The sequence below is a fragment of the Engraulis encrasicolus genome, chromosome 9 (assembly GCF_034702125.1).
Source record: "Engraulis encrasicolus isolate BLACKSEA-1 chromosome 9, IST_EnEncr_1.0, whole genome shotgun sequence".
Classification (NCBI taxonomy): Eukaryota; Metazoa; Chordata; class Actinopteri; order Clupeiformes; family Engraulidae; genus Engraulis; species Engraulis encrasicolus.
The window spans coordinates 32,205,893-32,230,924 of NC_085865.1; the positions used below are offsets into that span (position 1 = coordinate 32,205,893).

Here is a 25,032-nt window from a genome sequence, read left to right on the forward strand (position 1 = left end):
GGGTCATTCCATGTCAATTCACATGATTCCCTAGAATCTCCCCAGTTGACCCTCTCCGATTTACCCGATATCTCACATACAGGTACCTTTTGATGTCAATTGAAAGAATACCAAGTATTAGCACCCTACGTCTAACGGTTGCGGAGATGAAGCCCTCCAAAGTTGGGGTGCCATGCCCACTTTTCAAGCCTGTGAATTGCATACAAAATTTACAAGGAGATTTTGACACATCTGGTTTTAGTTTGAAGGAAGATACAGGCCTAAAGATCACCACGGCCCCTCAATATGACCCTGTCTACCAGATGATGTACTCACAAATAGCATGCCTTGATTATTTTTGGCTATATTAAGCCTTAAAAACTGAGTCTGTGAAAAGCGTCATGAAGAGTCTTGCCATTTTGGGGTTCAAGATCTTGGAAACTATGTATGCTTTGGGAGTTATAATTGATTTTCCATCTTATTTGGGAACTGTGCAGTGTATTCCAAAAAAATTAGGGCGCTCAGACTTTAAATGATAGAATCGGAGGGACTCAAAAACAGCTTTTGGACAAAATGACCTTACAGTACCCTCTACTTCAGGCCTCAAATTAACCATGTGGGCACTTGATGACAGGAACCCCCTTTTAACCCCATGTACAGTAGCACTGTATCATACATTCAAGCTTGGAAAAACTTTGTTTTTCAAAGTTTTTCATATTAATCTTGGCCTCCTTCAAAGTATGTGTTTTTCTCTATATCTTATCACAGTGTCTGTTTTGTCTGCTGCTATCTGCTGGTCTAAAAAAGCAACAACAGCGTAAGTTTTTCCAAGCTTGAATGTTTGATACAGTGCTACTGTACATGGGGTTAAAAGGGCGTTCCAGTTATCAAGTGCCCACATGGTTAATTTGAGACCTGAAGTAGAGGGTACCATGAGGTCATTTTGTCCAAAAGCTGTTTTTGAGTCCCTCCAATTCCATCATTAAAAGTCTGAGCGGCCTAATTTTTTTTTTTTGGAATACACTGTACAGTTCCCAAATATGATGGAAAATCAATTATAACTCCCAAAGCATACATAGTTTCCAAGATCTGGAACCCCAAAATGGCAAGACTCTTCATGACGCTTTTCACAAACTCAGTTTTTAAGGCTTAATATAGCCAAAAATAATCAAGGCATGCTATTTGTGAGTACATCATCTGGTAGACAGGGTCATATTGAGGGGCCATGGTGATTTTTAGGCCTGCATCTTCCTTCAAATTAAAGCCAGAGGTGTCAAAATCTGCTTGTAAATTTTGTATGCAATTCACAGGCTTGAAAAGTGGGCATGGCACCCCAACTTTGGAGGGCTTCATCTCCGCAACCGTTAGACGTAGGGTGCTAATACTTGGTATTCTTTCAATTGACATCAAAAGGTACCTGTATGTGAGATATTGGGTAAATCGGAGAGGGTCATGTGGGGAAGGCGTGTGAATTGACATGGAATGACCCTATTTCATCATCTGTTTAAAACACTTTCTAAGTAACATTGTGATTTGAACGTCAGGGCTACCTATGAAGTCTTAAACAAACATTGAGCTGTTGTAATGGCCCCGGCTGGCAGCTGCTAAGATAGACCACTAACTTCCCGTCGGTAGCCACCCCACACACAATTTTCTCGCACCGCCATTGTTTACATTAGTAGGGATGTAGAATTTTAAGTCCAAACCCTGGATGAAACACCCTAGAAGTTTGTCTCCCCTTGTCATCCTTGACCGCACGCAGGAGAGCAGCATGCTCACGCTCAAACAGCTGACAAGAAGGGGCATTCGCAGCAACAATCAATATCACATTAAAGTAATATTTCCACATAGTTAAAATACTTAAATTCAGTAGAGGCTTTTCTGATTTCCGTGTGTCTAGCCGGGACAACTATAAGCCTGACGTGTTTAAGTCCCTGATGGTAAGCCAGAGACAAGCATGTCTTGACTGACATATAGAGTTTAGCTTGCACAGCTATTTGTGTATGGTTAAAATATTTTAATTTCTGTTTTGATCATCAGGTCCTAAGAACTGTCCTTGTTGGAATGTAACCATGTCATATGATGTAGGCCTAATGTTTTGGGGCATTTAAAAGGCTGGCGATATGTTTGCTGCGTGCCTTAAATTGTTGTGCATGCAACTGCGTGCGACCAAGTGTACAGGAAGACAAGCAAGGACACGCAGAGCACTTTGCACGACACCGGCAGTATCATCTAGGGGCACGGGGCAGACAGTCAATGGGGCTCTTATTAATATTTTCCACCATTGTTTGACTCTGCAGCGAACTCAACATCTCAACTCAACAGGTTCGGAAGATCGCCCCTCACGGTTTTGTCAATATTGCACCATATACATGCATCTGTTGGTGTCCTCCAACGCACCAAATTGTCATAACATTTGCATGGCATATTCTTCGGCAAGCATATCGCCGGCCAAGGAGAGATGCTACGCTAGCACACAGAAGAGATGGGGGACAGATTATGCGTCCTATAGGGCGTTACAGCCCTCATGACGCTGGGCTATCTTGGATTATTCTATGGTGTAATGTTATCCGAGTACCTCTCTTTTTGCAATGGCCCGATAAACTATTACCTCAGCAAAAGGCATTGTCTTTCTCCTGAAATTCCTGGCTTCTCTTCCCCACATCTTGTCTTGCACTATGGGTTGCCCCATTGTGACTACAATTCGTAGAAATCTTAATGGGTAATAGATAATAAGAAAAAATGATAATTGGTATAGTGTAATGCTTTAATTAATAATGTTAGTGTATTAATTTATTAATATAACAGAATAATATAACAAGTAATTCATTGCACACCGGGCAATAGCCTATATACTATGATAGTTTATTGGGTTATTTTGGAAAAATACAAAACATGTCCCTAATATGCCTGATTTTTATGGCAAAATAAATTGTAGTATACTGTACCGGTAGCTGTGTAGTATTGCAGAAGATTACCCAACCAGCCCACCTGACACACTCATGTCAGATTGTGTATTTTTATTTGAAAATGTCCATTGAGACATTTTCAGTCTGCAAAACTAAGGCTGCATGATTAAGGAAAAAATGATAATTCCAATTATTTGGGTCAAAATTCAAATCACAATTATTAAACAATAATAAACAGTTAATTTTGAGCAGAATGATATTTGAAATCACAAAATGAAATATAAACAAGAACCTGAACAAGAGATGAACAAAATAAAACTGAATTGGGATAATTATGTAAAAGGAAATCGCATGAAGCTATTGGGCCTACAGCTTATTGGCCAGAAATACTAGCCCGTCAACATGTTCTGGCTTCAAGGACGCCCAAAGGCAGGCCTCCTGTACAATCATGATTAAATTGTCATGACATCGCTTTTTCATCTCAGCATTCGATTAATTGTGTAGCCCTACGTGGAACACTGATACACTGATGTTGCATTGGTCCTCTTGTGAATTTTCAAATTTTGTGAGAATTTGAAGACCTTTCCACATGTGATGCATGGATATATTTTTTTTCCACCACCTGCATGTTCACTTTGATGTCTGTCAAGGCTGGATTTATGAGTAAAGACCTTTCCACATGTCGCACACGGCTAAAGCTCTTCATCAGGCTTTGTATGTTCTCTCTGATGGCTGTTGAGAGAACATTTGAGAGTAAAGGACTTTCCACATACCGTGCACTGATGTGGTTTGTCTCCACTATGAGTATCTTGATGTTTGTCAAGAGTAGATTTTTGAGTAAAGGCCATTCCGCATGTTACACATTGGTAAGGCTTTTCACCAGTATGAATCCTCTTGTGTGTCCTCAAATTTGAAGCTTGTGTGAAGCCCTTTCCACATAGTGAACAATGGTAAGGCTTTTCTCCGGTATGTACTACCTGATGTAGGTCAAGATTAGGTTTACAGGTAAAGGCCTTCCCACATGTGGTACACTTAAATGGTTTTTCTCCTACATGTGCTCTCTGATGCTTGTCAAGGCTGAGTTTGTGACCAAAGGCCTTTCCACACGTTACACACTTATAAGGCTTTTCGCCAGTATGGGTCCTTTGGTGTGACTTTAATTGTCCTGAATATCCAAAGCCCTTTCCACATGTGCTGCAATGATATGGCTTTTCTCCAGTATGTAGTGTCTGATGGAGGTCAAGGGTATTTTTGTGAGGAAAGGCCTTTCCACATGTTGAGCACTGGTAAGGCTTTTCACCAGTATGAACCTTCTGGTGTGTCCTTAAATGACTAGATTGTGTAAAGGCCTTTCCACATGTTAAACACTTGTAAGGTTTTTCTCCAGTATGTACTGTCTGATGGCTCTGGAGAATAGCTGAGTGAGCAAAGGCCTTCCCACATGTGGTACATTCATATGGCTTTTCTCCAGTATGTATTCTCTGATGTCTGTGGAGACCAGACTTGTGAGCAAAGGTCTTTCCACATAATGCACACACGTTAGGCTCGTGAGTCTTCTGGTGTATGGTTAAATGCTCTGCTTGTGCAAAGGTCTTTCCACATGTGGTGCACTCATACATTTCTCTAGTATGTATTTTCTGATGTTTATCAAGGGTGGATTTTTGAGCAAAGCCTGTTCCACATGTTTTACACAGGTATGGCTTTTCGCCAGTATGAATCACCTGGTGTCTCCTTAAATGTTCTGCATATGAAAACGACTTTCCACAAGTTGAACACTGGTGAGGCTTTTCGCCAGTATGAGTCATCTCATGTCTCCTTAAATGTCCTTCATCTGAAAACGCCTTTCCACAAGTTGAACACTGGTGAGGCTTTTCGCCAGTATGAATCTTCTGGTGTCTCGTTAAAACTTGTGGATTTGCAAAGGCTTTCCCACATGTGTTGCATTGATGTGGTTTTTCCCCAGTATGTATTGCCTGATGATCCTTAAGTTGCTGTTGCCGTCGAAAGCTCTTTCCACATGCAGTACACTCATATTCTAGATCTTTCATTTTTCTTTTTGTTTTCTTTTCTTTTCCTCTTTTCATTGGTGTACCATTTCCTTTTGATTGCTTCTGTTGTGAATCCCCTGTAAAGAGAGAGAATGACATTACCATAACAGCAATAAGTCAAAATGCCAATGCAACTGACTACATAAAAACTGGAAAGGAGCCATGTCTGGAGAGAGAGAGAGAGAGAGAGAGAGAGAGAGAGAGAGAGAGAGAGAGAGAGAGAGAGAGAGAGAGAATATAGAGACTGTTGATATGTATGGGTGATTCTATAAATTGTTTGCACATTTCTAAGCATCTTGAAAAAAAGTGCTATATTTGTAACACAAGCAGGTAATTGGAGTGCTTCTGGGTCTTCACCTTTTTTCCTTGGTGCTCATCAGTGTAGGGGCTCTCAAACTTGGTCCAGGTAGACAGATGCTGAGGCACTCAAGGTTGCAATTTTTTTTTACTTTTTTATTTGGCTACAATTGGTCTGTACGCCCTGAAGAAGGCCATAAGGGCTGAAACACGTAGGCATTGTAGCCAAATAAAAAAGTAAAAATAATGCAACCTTGAGTGCCTCAGCATCTGTCTACCTGGACCAAGTGTTACATTTATTTTCAGTTTTGAAATCTTGGGAACACTATTCTACAAATAGGACGATGCATGTTATGTTCCCTAAAATTTCTTTGCATTTTTCTGAAATATTTTGTCACTCCCCAAATGCATCACTACCAGAGCACATTTGGTAATTTAAAAAAATGTGTACAGTATTCAGCTTTTCTTTTCATTGATCTACTAAATGTGTGTTTTAGGTTTGGTTACAATCATTTGACAATATTACTTGAACACAATTCAAAGTCTGCCTTGTCAAATAATTTGCATTTCGAAAACAATGTTTACCTGTAAACTAAAGAAAAAAAGAAAAAACCCCTACCAAAAAAAATGCCATGTCAATGCCATGCCATCTGTCACTCCCAAAACAAGGTTTGTCACAATCGGAATTTGAAAGAACATGTAGAGATGACTTTGACTAACTTTGACTTTGATGCTAAAATAGTAGTCAACGCAAAGTAAACTACCATAGCGGTCATCATTTTAACACCAGTAAAAGCTGTACAATTTGTAAATAATATGTAATATCTAAGACAACGAGAGAAGCCACACTATTAGATGAAAATCTATGATTGGGAGTAACATTCAATGTCACCTGCTGATTTTCAAACTTAAGATTTTGTTTACTTCAAAATAATAGAGCTAACCAACCCTCCATACCACCATGAGGGAAGAAAGGCATAGACAAACCTCCTGGTCCAAAAAAAGAGGGAAGTTGCTTGCTACATTATCATATTATGAGCTGAAAGGTGATGAAAGGTTTTGGCAGTGACTTGAAAAATTGTCTAATTCATTAGTATTTCTAATATATTTGTTTATCAAAAGAGATCAAAAGGACACATCTAAAATCTGGGTTGATTTCTTTATTTCCTATAGTGAAATGAAGACCCTGTGATGTGGGACAACACCCCCTCAATAGATAGCATTGAATAAATGATATTTCCCTATTAAATTAGAAGCTACATCAAAATTCCTTTGGGACCCGATAGTCCTTTTGTTTTATTTTTACCCCATAAAATGTATTATTATTATTATTATTATTATTATTATTATTATTATTATTATATTTTGGTTCACGGCAATGCATTTTGCACTACTTTTGTATAATGACCTGTATACATCTGCAATGCAAGTAATGTTTGGAGATGTGCATGTGTTGTTTTTTCTGTAAGTCCTAGAAGGCGATTAAATTTTGTGACTTAGTGAAAGTCACCAAATTCACAGGTTATATTCTTTCAAACTAAATGAGTAGGAGCAAAAAAAATATTTCAAACTATTTGACTAGGAGCAAATAAGCCTGAAATTGTCCTTCCTGTTACTGTCAGTAACAGGAAGGACAATTTCAGGCTTATTTAGTCAGTAACAGGAAGGACAATGTCAGGCTTATTTATTCCTAGCTAGCTAATGTTGAAGGTCACAAGAGCAGACATCATATAGTTTGAATATTACTTGTGAATTTGGTGAATATCAATAGAAACCACATCTTTTTAAATAATGGGTTAAAAAGTGGTAACAGGAAGGACACTGTAAAAGTCACCACCCCCAAAATTCCAATAAAATAACAAAATTCCATGCTTAATAAGACTGTATGTTACTTCTTTTTATGTGGTGAGAATCCTTTTCCTGTGAGTGATGTAACCTCCTGGAAATTGTGCAATTTGGGGAATGAACCATAATTTTACAGGGGTTTCTTTATCTCAATGTCATTCCTGTTACCAACTCAGGGGACACTGCAAAATTATGAAAAAATATATAGATATTACACTTATGTATGCTGACTGACAACATTGTTAACTACTACATTAGTCCTAGAACAACATAAATCTCTGTTTTGTCCACAAAAAAAAAACAATTTAAAATTAGAAAATAACAACAAATTGCCTTATTTTTCAGATCGGGTTGGTGAATAAAATATATGTACATTTTGTGCTTTAAAAGTATGCATGTAATTATTATTGTAATGATTTTATGGCCATTTATCTCTGGGACATGTGGATTTGGGAATATGTACCGATTCGGCGGAATCACCCTAAGATAAGCTAGGTTTTGGGCCACAAGGCGCTTGTTTTGAAAACAAGCAGAAAAAATTACTCTACATGTTTTCAGAAAAATGGGTCGACATAAACCTTTGTGGACAACGCCTTCTGTCGATGTGACGCAACACAGAAAGGCTTTCGTGATTCGCTCTTGGCTCTGCATTGTTTACGTCAATTAGGAAACATCGGGAAACACAGCCAGGCGAGGTGACGCACCATTATGAAGCCTTGCATGTGAGCTTAACTTGGTTGACCGTCCGATTTTCAAAAGGAGTGAGTAAAACTGTTTTTTTTTTTTTTATCGGAAGTTGGCCTTTAATTATTTTTTTCTACTCTGCCAACAGTCTGAAATCAACTTGCTATGATTAGCTGGAATTGGGAATTGTTTGAAAATTAAATATACTTTTTGCGAGCACACACACACATATGCTGCTGCTTCAGAGTAGTGCTCTGTCACACGTGTTTGTCTTTATAATTCATTCCTTGAGTCTAAGTTGTACTAGGTATACTGCATTAAGTTAAGATGTGAAATCGTAAGATGTGAAAATCTTTGATAGTCAATACAGAACATTTACTATGTATTTAATAAGTTGATACAATACTACTCAATAGTGTTTCAATACACCTTGGCACTGTACCAGTCAAAATTTGACATTTATGTGGATTTTCTTTTTTGAAACTTACCTGCAGCAGCCTCATTGGTAGACGCCATGTCATCCATAAGACAAGGCTATTCTTCCACTTTAATTTCCAAAGTCCAATTACTTCTGTCACCGGTGTCACTCTAGTCGTGTCTGGTGTATTTTTGTCATACGGAGTCTGCAGCCTGGAGTATAATGTACATAATTCAATAATTTGATTTCTTACAGCACATGTACTTCGATTTCTCAAGAACCCCAGTTTTGATTCATGGCAATAATTCGACTATACTTTGCATGCTCACATAGAAGTTGTTTTCAAGTATTTGGACAACTTTGAAAATGCTTCAGTTTTCATTTTAGAAACCTCTTTACCAAATTTTGTGGACTAAAATGTATCCCACAATGGCGTTTTATTTCTATGCACATGTGTTTATGTAAACAGACAACAAAATGCACTTAAAAATATCCACATATGTGTAACCAGCCCCTTATCCATCATCGCTATAATGCACCAGTACATAATTATCAGGGTTTCCCCAGCACTTTATTGCTAAGGCGGCCACCTTGACAAGAAACACCTTCCGCCTTGACTAGGTCCCCTGAAAACATAAAGATTTCATGTTGTGAATGTAATTTCTAAAGTTGCTTAGCCAAAAAAATATATACTTTTAACGCTCCACCACCGTGACTAACAAAATTTCTGGGGGAAACACTGATTTCTGGCCCGACCGACATGGATTTTAATTAAAAAACGTAATGTGCCTTGTTTGTGGCAAGGTAGAAAAACCAGAAATGCATTTGCATGAATCTGCACTAATATTAAAGGACCAGTTCAGTCAATTTCAATATGCTGTTGTATTGCTCACGCTACCCTTGACTTGTCAGTACCCAATGATGCAACATTTTTCGGCTAAGACCTTTCCGAGATATGAGCTATTCTAATGGGAGCAGTGTTTGTTTACATTTTAAAAAAAATTAACATAGGTCTACCCCAAAAAAAATTTCCCAAAAGGTACCGCTGTTTGCTAGTTGTCTGCTGATGTTGTATAACCTTTCGGATGTTTTTGGGAATAAATTTAGTTAAAAAAAAAAAAACACTAAACAAAGCGCTGCCCCCATTACAATGACCACGATCTCTGAAAAGGCTGAAGAAGAAAAAAAAAAACTCAGGTACTGACAAGTCCAGGGTAGTGTGAGCATTACAACTGCATGTTGAAATTGACTGAACTGGTCCTTTAAAGGGACACTGTGCAGGAAATGGTCAAAAAAGGTACTGCAACTATGCTGCTCATTGAAACTGGGCTGCCTATTGCCAAATATGATCTTTACATGAAAGTTTACTAAGTAATAAACAAATATTTTCTAGTATGGTTCAAGTACATTTTGCAGCTAAAAATGGATATTTTTGGAAATTCAAAATGGCGGACCATGGGGAAGACCCCCCTTTTCATGTATGAAAAGTGCAATTTTTCCAGTCATAATGAATACTTGGAATTTGATGCTGGTGGTAAGTATTCATGAAAAAGGCAACATTAGTGAATGAACAGCATGGTTTCTGGAAATAAACAACTAAAAATCTCACACAGTGTCCCTTTAAGTTAGAAACAATGTTAAATGAGTTTTGCCATCCCTCAGCTTACAGTTACCCATTGACTGAGTTGAGTACAAAGTACAGTTCAGACAACAGGAATATCTTTTGTTATAAGCAAGACGCTGATCTCATTTTTCTTTCCTTTTTCATTTATCTGAGCATGCACAATTGTAAATCATTACAGCCAGTAGATCCAAAGTTATCAGGAAAACTATGGCTGAATTCGAAACAGGGAAGGCAGCTGTCCTTCCAGTGAGCTAACTGGACATCGAGTCATGAAGTGTGGATCGAAACGAAAAATTGCTTTTCCTCTCTCGGCAGTTGACTGCATTTGTGGGCGTAACGGGGATATTTGAGGTCAGCATCAGATGCTGACTTCGCTGCCTTGGTACCCAACATGCTGTGCGCCACCTCCCTCTCAACCGGAAACCTGAAAAACAAACATGGCTACTACCCAAGCTACTACCTTATCATACTCTTTATTCTGACACTTATGTATGTAGATATTGAAAATCAAATGGATAAATCAACATTGTAGTATCTAAATATGCTGTCGCTAGATCTATTTATAGCCTATTTTACGATTCCGCCGTCTGACGATCATTCACCGTTCAAATAGCATGCGTAAGCTAAGCGCTAACGTGATGAACGTAACTCCCGCCATAGAATTGCCGTAACATCAAATGCGCAAGGCTGCGCACTCGTTAGTGCCGTTCGTAACGGGAGCCTCATCAGCTAACTTCACCTATCTGATCAGTGATCTGTTTATGTAGGAGGAGAGTCATCGAGTCACTGCCTCCTGTTTCGAATTGGGCCTATGTCTTTTGCAGGTCAGATTTCGAATTCACCATGGTCACTCAACAATGACCATCTTTTTACCAATCGGTTATCTCCTGATGTAAGTGTATGGTTGCAAACGTTAATTGTGTGAAGTGGTCATATGGGAACAGTTGACATGCTAGCCTTCAAGTCTAGTTTTCACCATGTAAATCAATGCATGTGGCTATAGCATTGTAAATATAAGAAGCTTTTCATACTATGTTTTTATCATTAAAAAGGGTTTTGTGCATAGTTCTGTACAACCTGTAACCAGATGTAGATCTGAGGTAGATGTAAGAATATAGAAATACAGGCAAATAACATGTGAGCTTTGGCATAGGGCACACACTAACAGAAAAAGGTCAAAAAGGTTATGCAGAGAGTATGTGGGTGGGAGACGTGACGCCTTGTTTTTTCGTAACATTGGTTAAAAACCTACAAAACTGTTATTTTTCCTTTAAAAAACATGTCAATGAAAGAAGATGTGGTACATTATGTTTCATATTAGTCTTAGATGAGAAGAAACATTTTTGTTAAGATTTATGTAAAGTTTTATATGTCAAATATCCTGCGGTGTGACTGTAACATTAATGAAACCTGGAATATAACATATATATAAATTAACCAACAACATTTTGAATAATGTATGAATCATTTGGCATGATTGCATAAATATTAACTTTATATTAAGATATGTGAATGTGAAAAAAACTCAAGACAGTAATATTAACTACAAGTTCAATTTCGTAACACAAATTGCGTCCTGTGGGGTGACATGTATGTCAATGTTTGTGAATGGGTAGCTGCAAGGCCAACTACAAGGGTCTGAAAGACTGGCTCCGAACCAGTCAGTACCTCAGTTATTGGAGAGTGCTGTAGAAGTTTAAGGTGACTCTTAACCTCTTAATATGTCTTCATATTGCAATCTTTCTGTCACGCAATGCTTAGGTTCATTTTATGGTGTCCTGTGGTGTGACTGGTCTTATAGAAGGAAAAAAACGTTTTTTTATAAATGAAAACACATATTAAGATTTAACACAATATCATTATTAGTAGGGGCTCTAAGCCGAGAAATCGTTACGCGCTGGATAGAAGCATATAATTCGGTACACGTGTTCCTTGACTGATTTGAAGACATCCTAGAAGGGGTGCCCCTTGAAAAAAAAATGTCTACCATGTCATATACAATATGTCATGTTGGTAACGCATTACATTGTTATTACATGACATTATACTTAGCTGACAATGTTGATATAGTCCTCAGAAGAGATGCAGCAAGGGTAGCCTGCTAGACCAGATTGATAAAACTACAAAATGTATATAGTGTGAAAGTATGGGTGAGTCTGTGCTTACGTGCTTGACAGCATGTAACATTGTGAACGATTTGAGAAGATTCTTGGTCTGAATTAAAATGAGCATTGCCAACACTAAAACTATGGTGAGAATAGACTGCTGCTAATGCTCGATTTGAATGGGATAGTGTCAGTGCAAGATGCCCTAGGTAGCAGGTTCTCCATCCTATAATTTCCATAACAGATATACGTATTTTATTTGTATGAGAGAGGGTAAAGGACAGGACCTTTCCATATGTACGAAGAACCCCATAAGATCACCTAATTCTATATTTTTACAAGTGCATATTGTGAGAGCATTTCAGTCATCTTTAGAATGGCATTACAGATTACTCAATATAGGCCTACATGTAGGCCACAGTATGGCTTCAGTTCAAATTAAATGGGAATGATTTCTTAGAGTATGTTGAGTAAGAAGACAGAGATTAAAAAAATGTTTATTTGCAGACAAGTCCTCACCTAGTACTTGTGTCAAAAGTTGTATTAGTTAGCTCTGTAATCATTGAGTACTTAAACTGCTATCAAAACTGGTAGCTGATGGACAACAATGTACTGTAGGTCTTTTGCCACCCTTACCCATAAGAGAAATATCTATATAGAACAACACTTCTCATATGGTATATACTATGAAAGTAAATCATTACCTGGACTCATTTTCTTGATATGCAAGGCACATAAATAGTCTGGGCGGAAGAATAGTCGATCATACCCCGCCCCCCCAAACAAAATGCCACAATACTTTTTTTAACCTTCAAGATTTTGAGTGGTAACAGTAACATAACTCATTCCCACTACACCTTTTTGCATAATATTGTACATGTCCTCAGAATGCTCTACATCAGTGGTTCTCAAACCTTTTGTGTGAAGTACCCCCTGAGAAAATATTGAGCTCTCCGAGTACCACCTTGACAACCAACATTAGAATATCGCAGTAAAGGCCTTCCATATTCACTTTTGCCCGTCAGTACAGGAGAGGTTCATAATGGCATTCCAAGTACCACCAGAGATGTCTCAAGTACCACCAGTGGTACGCGTACCACAGTTTGAGCACCAACGCTCTACATGTTTCAGTTCAGTTGTACTGTACAGTGCAGTGCAGTGCAGTGGAGTGCAGTACAGTACAGTAGCATACAGAATGGTGCAGTATAGTAAAGTACAGTAGAGTATAGTACAGTACAGTACAGTAGCATACAGTACGGTACAGTACAGTAGCATACAGTACGGTGCAGTATAGTACAGTACAGTACAGTACAGTAGCATACAGTACGGTGCAGTACAGTACAGTAGCATACAGTTCGGTGCAGTATAGTACAGTACAGTACAGTACAGTAGCATTAAGTACGGTGCAGTCTAGTACAGTACAGTACAGTACAGTACAGTACAGTACAGTAGCATAATGCACGGTGCAGTAGAGTACAGTACGGTATATCACATTACAGTACAGTACAGTACAGTGCAGTATAGTAGAGTACAGTACAGTGCAATACAGTAGAGTACAGTATAGTCTTATAGACGTTAGCCCTCCAAAGCCAATAGGATTTCAGCATGCTGTTGTTTTAAGTTTTTGAAAGACTATTTTAGTAGCCTATGTGAGAGAGGGAAGGCAGGCAGACATGTTTTAAACAAAGGACCACACCCACAAATAAAAAATAACGAGCAAACAATAAATTAAGTGGTTAGGTAGCCAACATGTCATCTAGATTAAAGCCAAAAGTAGATGGAAAAACAGACATGTTACCATTTTGCTCTTTTAAAACAAAGTATCTGTCAATATACTGTATGGATGGTGTATTGCATATTGATTATTCATAAATTCATAAGCATAAATGCCCTTATCACTCCATTGTACACTTAGGACTGCGATATACATATCTGAACATTAATCAGCATACATTTGTCATTTGACAGCTGTCACTGACACTTGATATGTACATGTATTATTGACTTGATTGATATGAATATATTTCAGTTGGACTCCTAGGTTTAAATCATTGAGGGGGTCCTAAGGAAGTAGTAGTAGTTTGTGTGTGTGCGCGCATGTCTAGGTGGGATTAAAATTATTGTTTGCCATCTTTATCTGAAGAGCAGACTGAGTGTCTGAACCTGCTAATGCTAGCATGCTAACATTGGGGCAGTTATGTGTGGCCCAGTTCAAGGGTTTATCTCTTCTCCCCTACATTTTCTAACCACAATTTTCTTTTTGGATGTTATAGATATGACCCACTGCAAATTTTTAAAACTCTTAATGAATGTTGGTTCAATAGCTAAATGCCCAGAAATGAGCTCTCAATTGTAGAGTGATCTCATTCTGACCATGGTTTTTATGATTTTCCTGTTTTTGAATCTAAATAAGACATATATAACATTGTTTTTATGGTAAGTTTTGCACATATTTTCAAAGTTCAGTTTGTATACATCACAGACAAATAGTAGGATTGGCCCATAACACCATTATGTCCAGGCAGTACAGCATTTTACTACTATTGGCTGGTTTTGGGCAGCCATCTTGGATTTACCCCATAAAAATGACCTTAATGACATTGAAATTTGGGGCACCCCTTCTGAAATGATGGAGAACACCCTAAGGAAGGTCTACACCGATTTTGGTGCTTCTATCCAGCGCGTAACGATTAGGCCCTTTTTGGACGCTAAGAGACCCAGCTATATCAAGTTAGCATGAGCTCAGATGTCCGTCATGTATACAAAAGGATTAAAATGGCCATAATGCAGTGAATTCCCTGTGGTGTGACTCCATTTTGCTGCGGTGTGACATGCCTATGCAATGTGTTGATGCGGGACACACTTTCCCAAAAATGGCAAAAATAAGGTGAAATTCCACAGACCACTAAGTGCTTTATTTTTTTCTTTTTTTTTTCAATTTTTATCCATCATTTTTTTCAGGAATTTGAAAAACTTTTTTTTTTTTTTTTGCGTTACGCCCTTAAACGTCAACCACCCATGTGCAAAAACTAAGCAAGCAAATTGGGGTACACAGGACGGTTAAGAAGCAATAGATCACTTCTAGACCGATACCAGACACCATGAAAGGAAGTTCCTTAAACTCTGGTTGTACCGCCAGATGTGAAGGCCTAAGCTAACCACAATACATCCTGGCCACAAATCAGATCATATTCAGCAAACTGTCAGTAGGTTAAGTGTCCCCTCACTTATGATTGGCTATCTGACCTGCTCTATTCCTACAACAATTAAAGGAAAGAAGGTCTAACTCCTTTAAGTTCCACTGAATAAAAACAGGTTTACTCCTTGAAGACTAAAAGGAATAACAGGAAACACCCGGAGACTGCTCATCACAGTAGGTAAATTTAATTTGTCCAGATGTCACGTATTCTAAAATAATAAAAATGACAGTAAAGGGAGAGGCAAACCAGACAGCGAAATTTGAGTTTGCTGTTAGAAGCTTCCTCTCCTTTGATCAATGTTTAGAACTAGCAAACTTTGTCCGTGTCTCTTTATTGATGGTTTAAAGGTTCATTTTGCTATCAGCAGCAGTTGATCGGTTAGCGCCCCGCCTCCCACTGTTTAGAATGGTGTCTCAACTGTACCTCACTTTATTTTTTAGCAAGGGCACACCCGAGACAGAAGTGCACCATTTTGTTTGATTAATTGCATAAAAATTAAACACCTTAGATTAGGGCTGCACAATTAATCGAAAAATAATCAAAATCGTGATTAAATACTGAAATCGAACTCATGATTTTAATCGTGATTTAATCGTGGCAATACTGACCTACTTTTGAGAGCGTCCTTGAAACCAGAACATACTGACAGGCTGGTGTTTCTGGCCAGAAATCTGTCCACTTAAGTTTCATGCTATTGCCTTTACATAATTATTGCAATTCATTTTATTTTGCTCATCCCGTATGTAATTCATTCTTGGTTATATTTCATCTTGTTATAATTTTCAAAAAAATCTGCAAAAATCAATAATCGTGATTAATAATCGTGATTATGATTTTTACCAAAATAATCGTGATTATGATTTTTTCCATAATCGTGCAGCCCTACCTTAGATATATAATTCCTTGGTTATATATTTGCACACACCCTGAAGATATGTTCTGTCCATAACAACATTCATTTAATTTAATGTTTAACAATAATAATTATATACTTTGAGTATGTTTTATTAACCATTACAATTTCACTGAATTTGATTAAGCTGTAGCCAAAAGTTATCAATAGTATTTTCAGGACACAGGAAATTCTGTAGGTTTCCGGTTTACAAACATTTGTGTTGTGAGGAGCGGCAAGATGTGAAGCAGCTAATCACGTGAGAGCATTTTTGAGTGACATCAGTTTCCAACTATCAGAGGTTGAAGAGGGACCCCTAGCTGCACATGCTGATGGGAATGTTTTACAAACGAGGGAAACCCTTATAGATCAAGGTTTCAAGGAGTCTGTGTGTGATCAGCAAAACACTATGAATGAGCAAACTTGAGAGCTCACAGAAGCATGGGCAATGATAACGCCACAAGGTCAATGCATGGAGTACATGAGGAGTACATGAGGACTATGGAAAATTACTGGACACTGAATGGGTCTGGTGGTCATCATAACCTACAAAAGAGGTTAGGTGAAGACAGGCAGTTCTTGGTTTGTTGTGGTTAGGGTCAGGTCAGAACCATAGAGCTTTGCTAATGGTTATATAATGTTATTAATTTGATCATGTATTGCTCTTATATATTAGACAAAAAATAAGGACTGGACACAATGCTCTCTAACTCCCTTTTTAAAATGAACACACCGGATTCAAGCTAACAAGTAGCCTAAGTAGTCTACATACAGTCCCAGGAAAAAGTTTGTACACCCTTTGAAATTTCTTACCTTTCTGTCAAAATTGGTCATAAAACATGGTCTGATCTTCCTGGAAATCACATGAAGGAACAACCAGAGTCTGCTTTAACTAATTCAACCCAAACATTTACAAGTTTTCATATTTTCATTGGCCATAAGATGTAAACATTCTCTGGACAGCAAAGCATAAGTAAGTACACCCTTGCATTCAATAGGTTTTAATCCCAAATTAGTCGCAATAACCTCAACCAGATGTTTCCTGTAGTTGCAGATCAGATTAACAAAACAATCTGGATGTATCTGCTCTCCCTTTTCTTTAGAAAAATGCCTCTCGTCAGCAAGGTTTGTGGGATGTCTGGAGTGTATAGCTTTCTTGACTTCATGCCATATAATCTCAATTGATTTTTGTCAGGGCTTTGACTGGGCTATTCCAGAATTCGTATTTCATTATTATGAAGCCATTCTAAAGTCGATTTGCTTCTAAAGTATGGGTTGTTGTCACATTTCAGCACCCATCCTCTTGTGTGCTTCAACTGTGTGACAGACTACCTCACTTTTTTCTGTTCATTGTTCATAGTTCATTGTTCCACTAATAATAGCAAACTGAAAAGGGCCTGAGGCAGCAAGGTAGCCGCATATAATGATGCTCCCGCCACCATACTCAAAGAGGGAGATGATGTTTTGGTGAAGGTGTGGTTCTCCAGTTCTCCTCCAAACATGACATTGTGTGTTCCCCTGAAGAATTCAACTTTGGTTTCAACGTTGGTCTACAGAATATTTTGCAGTAATTCTATGAAGCATATAAATGCTTTTTCGCAAACCTCAAAGGTCCAGCAATATTTTTTTGGACAGAAACCCCATTAGTTTTAGATTGGCAGAATGAATCCCATTTTTAGCTATTCTTGGTTACATCTCCTCTTCTGAGTATGGTGGCAGGAGCATCATTATATGCGGCTACCTTGCTGCATTAGGCCCTTGACAGTTTGCTATTATCAGTGGAAAAATGAACTCAAGTTTATTGTGATATTTTACAGAAAAAACGGGAGGAAGTCTGTCACACAGTTGAAGCACACAAGAGTATGGGTGCTGAAATGTGACAACAGCCCATACTTTAGAAGCAAATCGACTTTAGAATGGCTTCATAATAATGAAATACACATTCTGGAATAGCCCAGTCAAAGCCCTGACAAAAAACAATTGAGATTATATGGCCTGAAGTCAAGAAAGCTATGCACTCCAGACATCCCACAAACCTTGCTGACGAGAGGCATTTTTCTAAAGAAGAGGGAGACAAGATACAAACAGATTGTTTTGTTAATCTGATCTGCAACTACAGGACAAGTCTGGTTGATGATATTGCAACTATCTGAGGGTCAAAACCTACTTAATGCAAGGGTGTACTTACTTATGCCCTGCTCTCCTGTGAATGTTATGGCCTTATGACCAATAAAAATATGATAACATGTAAATGTTTGGGTGGAATTAATTAAAGCAGACTCTGACTGTTCCTTCTTGAGATTTCCGGGATGATCAGACCATGTTTTATGATCAATTTTGACAGAAATGTAAGAAATTTCAAAGGGTGTACAAACTTTTTCCTGGGACTGTAATACGTTTTTACAATGGCATTTTAGGAGTAGAATAGCTGGAAATCCAACAGTCCCCGACCTTTTCCAACTTAGATCCCATTTTCACAAAATTGGGGGGCATCTCTGACTCAATAAAATAAATTCAACAGCAAAACATGATAGGCCTACGATTTTGATTTGATAAATATGATTTTGATTCTTCGGAAATTATTTCAAGGCCCCTTTGGAATACCTTCAGGGCCCACAGTTTAACTCAAATGGACCACACATGATGAATCCATCTGGCATGGTAGAAAGAGCTGTGTCTTTAGTCCATGGGCCGGAGCAGAAGTTGGTATCACCTGGGGTGGCAAAGTCTATCAATGTTTTTTGTAATCCTCCATGCCTGAGGGACATTATTTGGTATGATAGCCCTCTGGAAGTGGTAGCTTTCTTATATTTTTACTCACTTTCATAATGACACCCAGTGCATTTCGCAATACATGCCTATATATGGATGTAGGCGTATGCAAGTGTCTGTGATGATGGGATATATTTTCATTGATGTTACATCACATGTAAACACCTTGGGGATTTTGAAAATATACAGTTTTGATGGATAATGTGCTTTCCTATGAATTATATAGGTCAAAATATATCCGTCATACACTTTTTCAGCAATATAATGCAAGGTTAGATTGATGCAGAAGCCTGTAGGAGGGTGGGTCAAATCCTAATACCTGCTATATCATATCTGTAGAGTGTGGGCTTTCAGAAAATATATGGGTTTGCTAGTTTAATATAAATTATACACCTATTTAGGCCAAAAACCCATAACTGTCAAATGGATTTCAATGGAAATCAATGCATTTCATTGTAATCCCAAACACATTACATAACTATGGTATAGAGGAATGTAGGGAGTTGGGAGATGTCACAATGCACATTATATCACATCTGGAGTGTGTAGACCTTGGAAAATAAATGGATTGGATAGCTTAATAGAAATTACACAGTTATTTTATACCCACACCTCATGGCTGTCCATTAAAAATAAATGCATTTCAAAGTACAAAGTACTTTACAGAACTTAAGTACGGATAGAGGAAGTTGGGAGACCCCAGGGGGATAGGTTGGATTGCAACTTTTGCTATATCATATCTGGAGAGTGTGTGCTTTCAGAAAAAACATGGGTTTGATCGCCTAATATAAGGTATGCTGCTATTTTAGGCCTAGAACTCATAATTGTCCAATGGATTTGAATGAAAACCCATGCGTTGCAATGTAATGCAAAGTATATTACAGAAATGTGTTGTAGATTAATGTAGGAAATTGTGAGTTGTCCCAATGCATATTAGATCACATCTAGACCTTTAGAAAGTATATGGACTAGATCAATGATTCTCGAACTTTAGGCCTGGGCCCACTGGTTGGCCCTTACTGTATTCCAAGTGAGACTTGAAATCATTTTTCTAAAAATCAAAATCATATTTGTTTGTAGTGTATGTTTTGTTTTATTTATTCAGTCAGTGATGAGCCCTGAAGAAGTATGAACATTTCAAGGGGACCCCGAGTTGGAATAGGTTGGGCACCCCTGGATTAGACAGTTTGATACACATAACAGAGTTATTTAGACCCAAACCTCATAGCCGTCCATTGAAAATCAAAGCACTTCCAGGTAATGCAAAGTGCATTACAGAACTAAGGTATAGCTCAATGTAAGTTGACAGATCTCTCAATGCACATTATATAGCTATGTAGACCTTGGGAAAACAAATGGGCTTGATATGCAGTACAGTTATTTTAGACTCAAAACTCATCTAGCCATTGAAAATCAAATCAAACTAGGCTATATTACAGAATGAAGGTAGGTCTAAAGTGTAACGGAGAAAACTGGAAGATGCGATTGCAATTGCACACACATCAGTTTCAAGCACAGTACATGGAGATCCTGCGTAACAGTATTTTCATTTTGTCTGGAACTAAACTAGATCATTACTTTTTCTAAAAATGTGTCTTTTTTAAACATACCGTACAATCTGACTTGCTGGGTATGTTGGGTGTGTTGACTGCTGTAGTGTCAAAGACAGATAAGACTAGGTACATCATGATACAGACAGAAATGGCATCAGGTGAGTCCTGTTTAATTTCATACGTGTTGTGACTGAGATGTTTGAGAATGAGTAAGTACATGATGAACAAGAACACCAACCAGCGGGAATATAACTCCACAAACATGCTGGAGGGAAGAAGGAATCTCACAGGGATTTGATAGAAAAGATATTCAAGGGAAACTAGTATATGTGCCTTGCATTGATTGTTGCCTCCGAGTCTAATAGTAGAGTGAAGCACACAAAGTGAATTGAAATCATTGACTGCATGTGTAGAGCTGGTGGGGTCCTGATCTCTATCTTGGAAAGTAATCTCCTTTTCAGTGTTATTTCACAAAGGATGGGCAATCATGCACATTGATACTGTTCAAAGGGTGGCATGTCTGGGTAACACACAGCATGACCTGACATTAAATCCAAACAACTAAGCTGGAAAAAAGAACCTCCATGTCATCTTCATGGTCTTTGGCCATACCCTGAGCTTCTCAGAGTGATGTGCCTCCCGATTTAAGAAAGTGCCCATTTGAACAGCAACTGGAAAGAGGACTTTCAGCTTACATCAAGATGTGGCTTGAAGTTTCAAGATGTCCATTACCAATCTCACAACTTGCAGTGCACCAAGGCATGGCTACAGATGACACTGAATTCAGACATACTGTATTGTGAGATCAGTGGTGAGGGAAAAGGCATCACTTGTGGTTACTTAGTGCAATTGGAGACCTGCGATGGGAATGAGGCAGCATCAGCTCCCAAGAAGGCTGGAGATATTGGTGTATCCTTCAGTTTCCTATTCATACAGCCATTTCCTTTGGAGATTGCCCCCACATGCCCTCAGAAAACCAGCTCATTATTTAATACATTGTACCATGGAAAGGTACATCGCAGCCGGCAAGGGTCTCACAGCCACCAAAAGCACAGGTATGATCACCCTGTCACTTCCCAGTAAGGGTTTACAGTATGAAGTTCAAAGACACCCTCAAAAGCCAGAGGAACTGAGCCAGAGGTCGTTAGTGTCATGTGTTCTAAAACCAGCTCATTACTCAGAAATTGAAACTGTTCATGAAACTTACCCCTATCATTCTCCAATTTGTTGCGCCAGCAATCATCAATGATGCTGATTGGATGGGGGAAAAGCCACAGGACCCAACAAATGGCAAACAGCTCCTAAATTCAACTTCATCATTTATCATTCACCACGTTTTCTATACAGCTATAACGCAAACACTGAATCTCTTCATGACTGAGTTTTTGGAAGACTAGATATAATAGCCCAACCTGGCTGATTATGATAATAGTAATGGAGATTTTGAAAATTATAATTCACACACATTATAATTTGTTAAAACAACATACCATAGGTGCAATTGCCATGTTATGTGTGAAGGATTCTGAATGCACTATTTGCTTTCTTTTCATTTAACAGTTAGTGTTATTAAATTGTCATTTCTTCTTTTGCAAATGCCATTCTGAGAGTTACGTATCCTCTTGACCTCTTGCCTTGTCCTAATTAATCTTGTTTTCAAACACTTGAGTGTCCACCTCCTGTAGACTCAAGTGGAGCCATTTTTGCAACCAAGACACTATGGTCTCTATCAAGATCTAATATGCCTGGTCAGCCATTGAATAGTACTTTCTGAAAATAACATCCACATGCCCATCAACTAATCATCCACAGGGTGTCAGAAACTTTTTCCATAACTGCAAGTAGGCTATATGATAAAAGGAGACCAGGCAACATTTTTTCACTTCATGGGTGACCCAATACTACCAGTGCGTATGGGTTTGAGGTTCAACAAAACAAAATTGCCAAAAGAAAATCTAATTTCATGTAAAGAAGTAAGCGTTATCAAGTTTGTATTGATAGCACTCTGGCCCATTTTAGGACATCTTAGCATGCATCTCCAGCACATGCCTACCATCACTTTAATTTATTAGAAATATAGGCTAAATGTGTCCAGGCCCACTGACTGAAAAAAAGATTATTTAACATAATGTATGTAGGCTTTCTAAAGATCCACTGGATGTGACATTTGTGTTGTGATATCTCCCAACTTCCTACACTCCTCTACCTTAGTTCTACAATGTAATTGCAGAACTTGTATTTGCAATGCATTTCAATGGTCAGCATCTAAAGTACCTGAATTATGTGCATTTAGCAATCTAATCCATATATTTTCCAAAGGTTAATAATGTGCATTTAAACATCTCCTAACTTCCTCTATCCCTACATAAGCTCTGCAAAGTCCTAAAGATTTCATACTTTTAAATGCATTGATTTTTAATGGACGACCATGAGTTGTGGGTCTAAAATAAGTGGGTTATTCTTAGTAAGCTATCCAATCCATATATTGTCTTAGGTCTACACTGTAGATGTGATATAATGTGCATTGAGGCATCTCACAACTTCCTACATTCCACTATACCTTAGTTAGGCCTATGTAATGTGCTTTGCAGTACATTGAAATGCATTGATTTCCATTGAAATCCATTGGACAGTTAGGTTTTGGGCCTAAATAGGTGTGTAATTTATATTAAACTAGCAAACCCATATATTTTCTGAATGCCCACACCCTACAGATATGATATAGCAATCATTGGGATTTGACCCACCCTCCTACAGGCTTCTACATCAAACTAACCTTGCATTATATTGCTGAAAAAGTGTACGACGGATACATTTTGACTTATATAATTCATAGGAAAGTACATTATCCATCAAACCTGTATATTTTTAAAATCCCTAAGGTGTCTACATGTGATGTAACATCAATAAAAACATATACCATCATCACAGACACTTGCATACGCCTACATTCATATACAGGCATGTATTGCGAAATGCACTGGGTGTCATTATAAAAGTGAGTAAAAATATAAGAAAGCTACCACTTCCAGAGGGCTATCATACCAAATAATGTCCCTCAGGCATGGAGGATTACAAAAAACATTGATAGACTTTGCCACCCCAGGTGATACCAATATGTGAAAATTTGGCCTCTGGCTCATGCCCTACTTTGGTGAGTGAGTGAGTGCGTGTGTGTGTGTGTGTGTGTGTGTGTGTGTGTGTGTGTGTGTGTGTGTGTGTGTGTGTGTGTGTGTGTGTGTGTGTGTGTGTGTGTGTGTGTCCTACAGTGTTGTGTTGCCTACCTCTTGATGGTCCACACCCTTCAGGGAATATTTTTGGCTCAATGTCCCGCAAAGATCGCCTCCCCTCAAGTCTAGCGAACAGCTGCAAAACAAAGTTCTAAAATTAACGCATAGCATGGAATGGATACAATAGTCTAACTCAGTGGTGTGGTCTTCTTTTTTGTGGTGGGTATAGGCCTACTGTATATTTGAGATTTTTTTTGAGGTGGGTATACTGTATATATTTTTGCCATTCAAAACAATGGATCAATCAATTTTAAGTGGGTATACTGAAATCCCTGAAATGTAGAAGTAGGTATACCCCGTATACCCGCGTTCTACGTAGACTACACCACTGGTCAGACTCCTTACAAAGCACTGACAGTTTGCAAGTTCACGTTTTGGTAGCGTTTTCAGATGCAGAGGGAAGGGGAAGTGGTCGTGTTTTAGTTTCGGATTCACATCAAGGATGCGCGCTTTTTAAAATCATATCGACTCGACTGATTGTTTAAGGATATATATGGATGCACTTACCTGAGCACCGGTTTCAGACATAGCCTAACAACATTTAATGCACACCGACATTTTCCGTACATGTGAGACACAGCAAAGAGGGTCACACACTAAAGAAGGTAGTGCAACTTCCTCCTCCAATGGAAGCGCGCGGAACTGCTACCGTAAAGTCACGAGTATTCGCCCTGGCCGACGGAGTTACCAGAGAACCTCTAACAGGGAGAAGGCTCAGTCTCATTGGTTCCCATTGTAGCCAGTTAGCTTTGCATGCATAATGCAGTAACGAGCGTGGGCCAGTCCTTCATGTGGGAAAATGTATGGAATGGAAAGGGGAACCCATGCTAAATACATTGCTACTGCGATTTCCAGTCACAAATATCATCAACAAAACATTCCTGGTAAGCACTATGACTGTTGTTTAACAATAGGCTGTATTGACAAATCGCACAGGTGTGTAGTTTTACAGCAGGTTAGAAGATTTCAACCTGTACTTGCTAGCATCGCGCTAATGTTTATGGGTTTGGCCCCATAAAAATTGAGCTTTGTGACCCAGTATATAATAATCTAGTGGCGCAAAATAATCGAAACGCTACTCAAATGGGGTCTTATTATTTCTAGCTTCGAACTTAATATTAATATTTCAGGACAAAAAATTATAAAAAATCACAAAAATGATAATGGTAAAAAACTCCATTGACACCCATTCATTTTGCACTGTCCCGTTCCGTGAGTGAACAGCCCCTGGAGTTACCAGGGGCTGGTCACTCACGGAACTTCCTGTTCAAAGCATGACCCAATCCTTGAATTTGAACTTAATAAGATCAACAAATGCAAATCAATTCATTTTGCATTATTTAACAATTAGACCAGCATTGAGGATTAGATCTGACCCTATCCTCAACAAACTAACTCCCTGGCTCTGCCTTCACC

At 38.5% G+C, this 25,032-nt stretch overlaps 1 protein-coding gene across 3 annotated transcripts in view; it reads right to left on the reverse strand.

Annotated features, from left to right (window-relative positions):
- The window catches only part of xrcc2 (X-ray repair complementing defective repair in Chinese hamster cells 2), a 29,511-nt gene extending 5,276 nt beyond the window's left edge, over window positions 1-24,235 (reverse strand). The window contains exons 1-3 of one of the 3 annotated variants that reach the window (XM_063206932.1): window positions 24,124-24,235; window positions 23,611-23,692; window positions 2,824-5,013 (exon numbers count right to left, since the gene is read on the reverse strand). In XM_063206932.1, the coding sequence (XP_063063002.1) occupies window positions 3,581-5,013; window positions 23,611-23,692; window positions 24,124-24,144 (1,536 nt within the window). In that variant the 5' untranslated portion in view covers window positions 24,145-24,235 and the 3' untranslated portion in view covers window positions 2,824-3,580. Of the gene's footprint in view, window positions 1-2,823; window positions 5,014-8,250; window positions 8,393-23,610; window positions 23,693-24,123 lie in introns of those variants that run through there. The other 2 variants (XM_063206934.1, XM_063206935.1) reach the window with 2 other exon arrangements.
- Window positions 24,236-25,032: the final 797 nt, after the last annotated feature.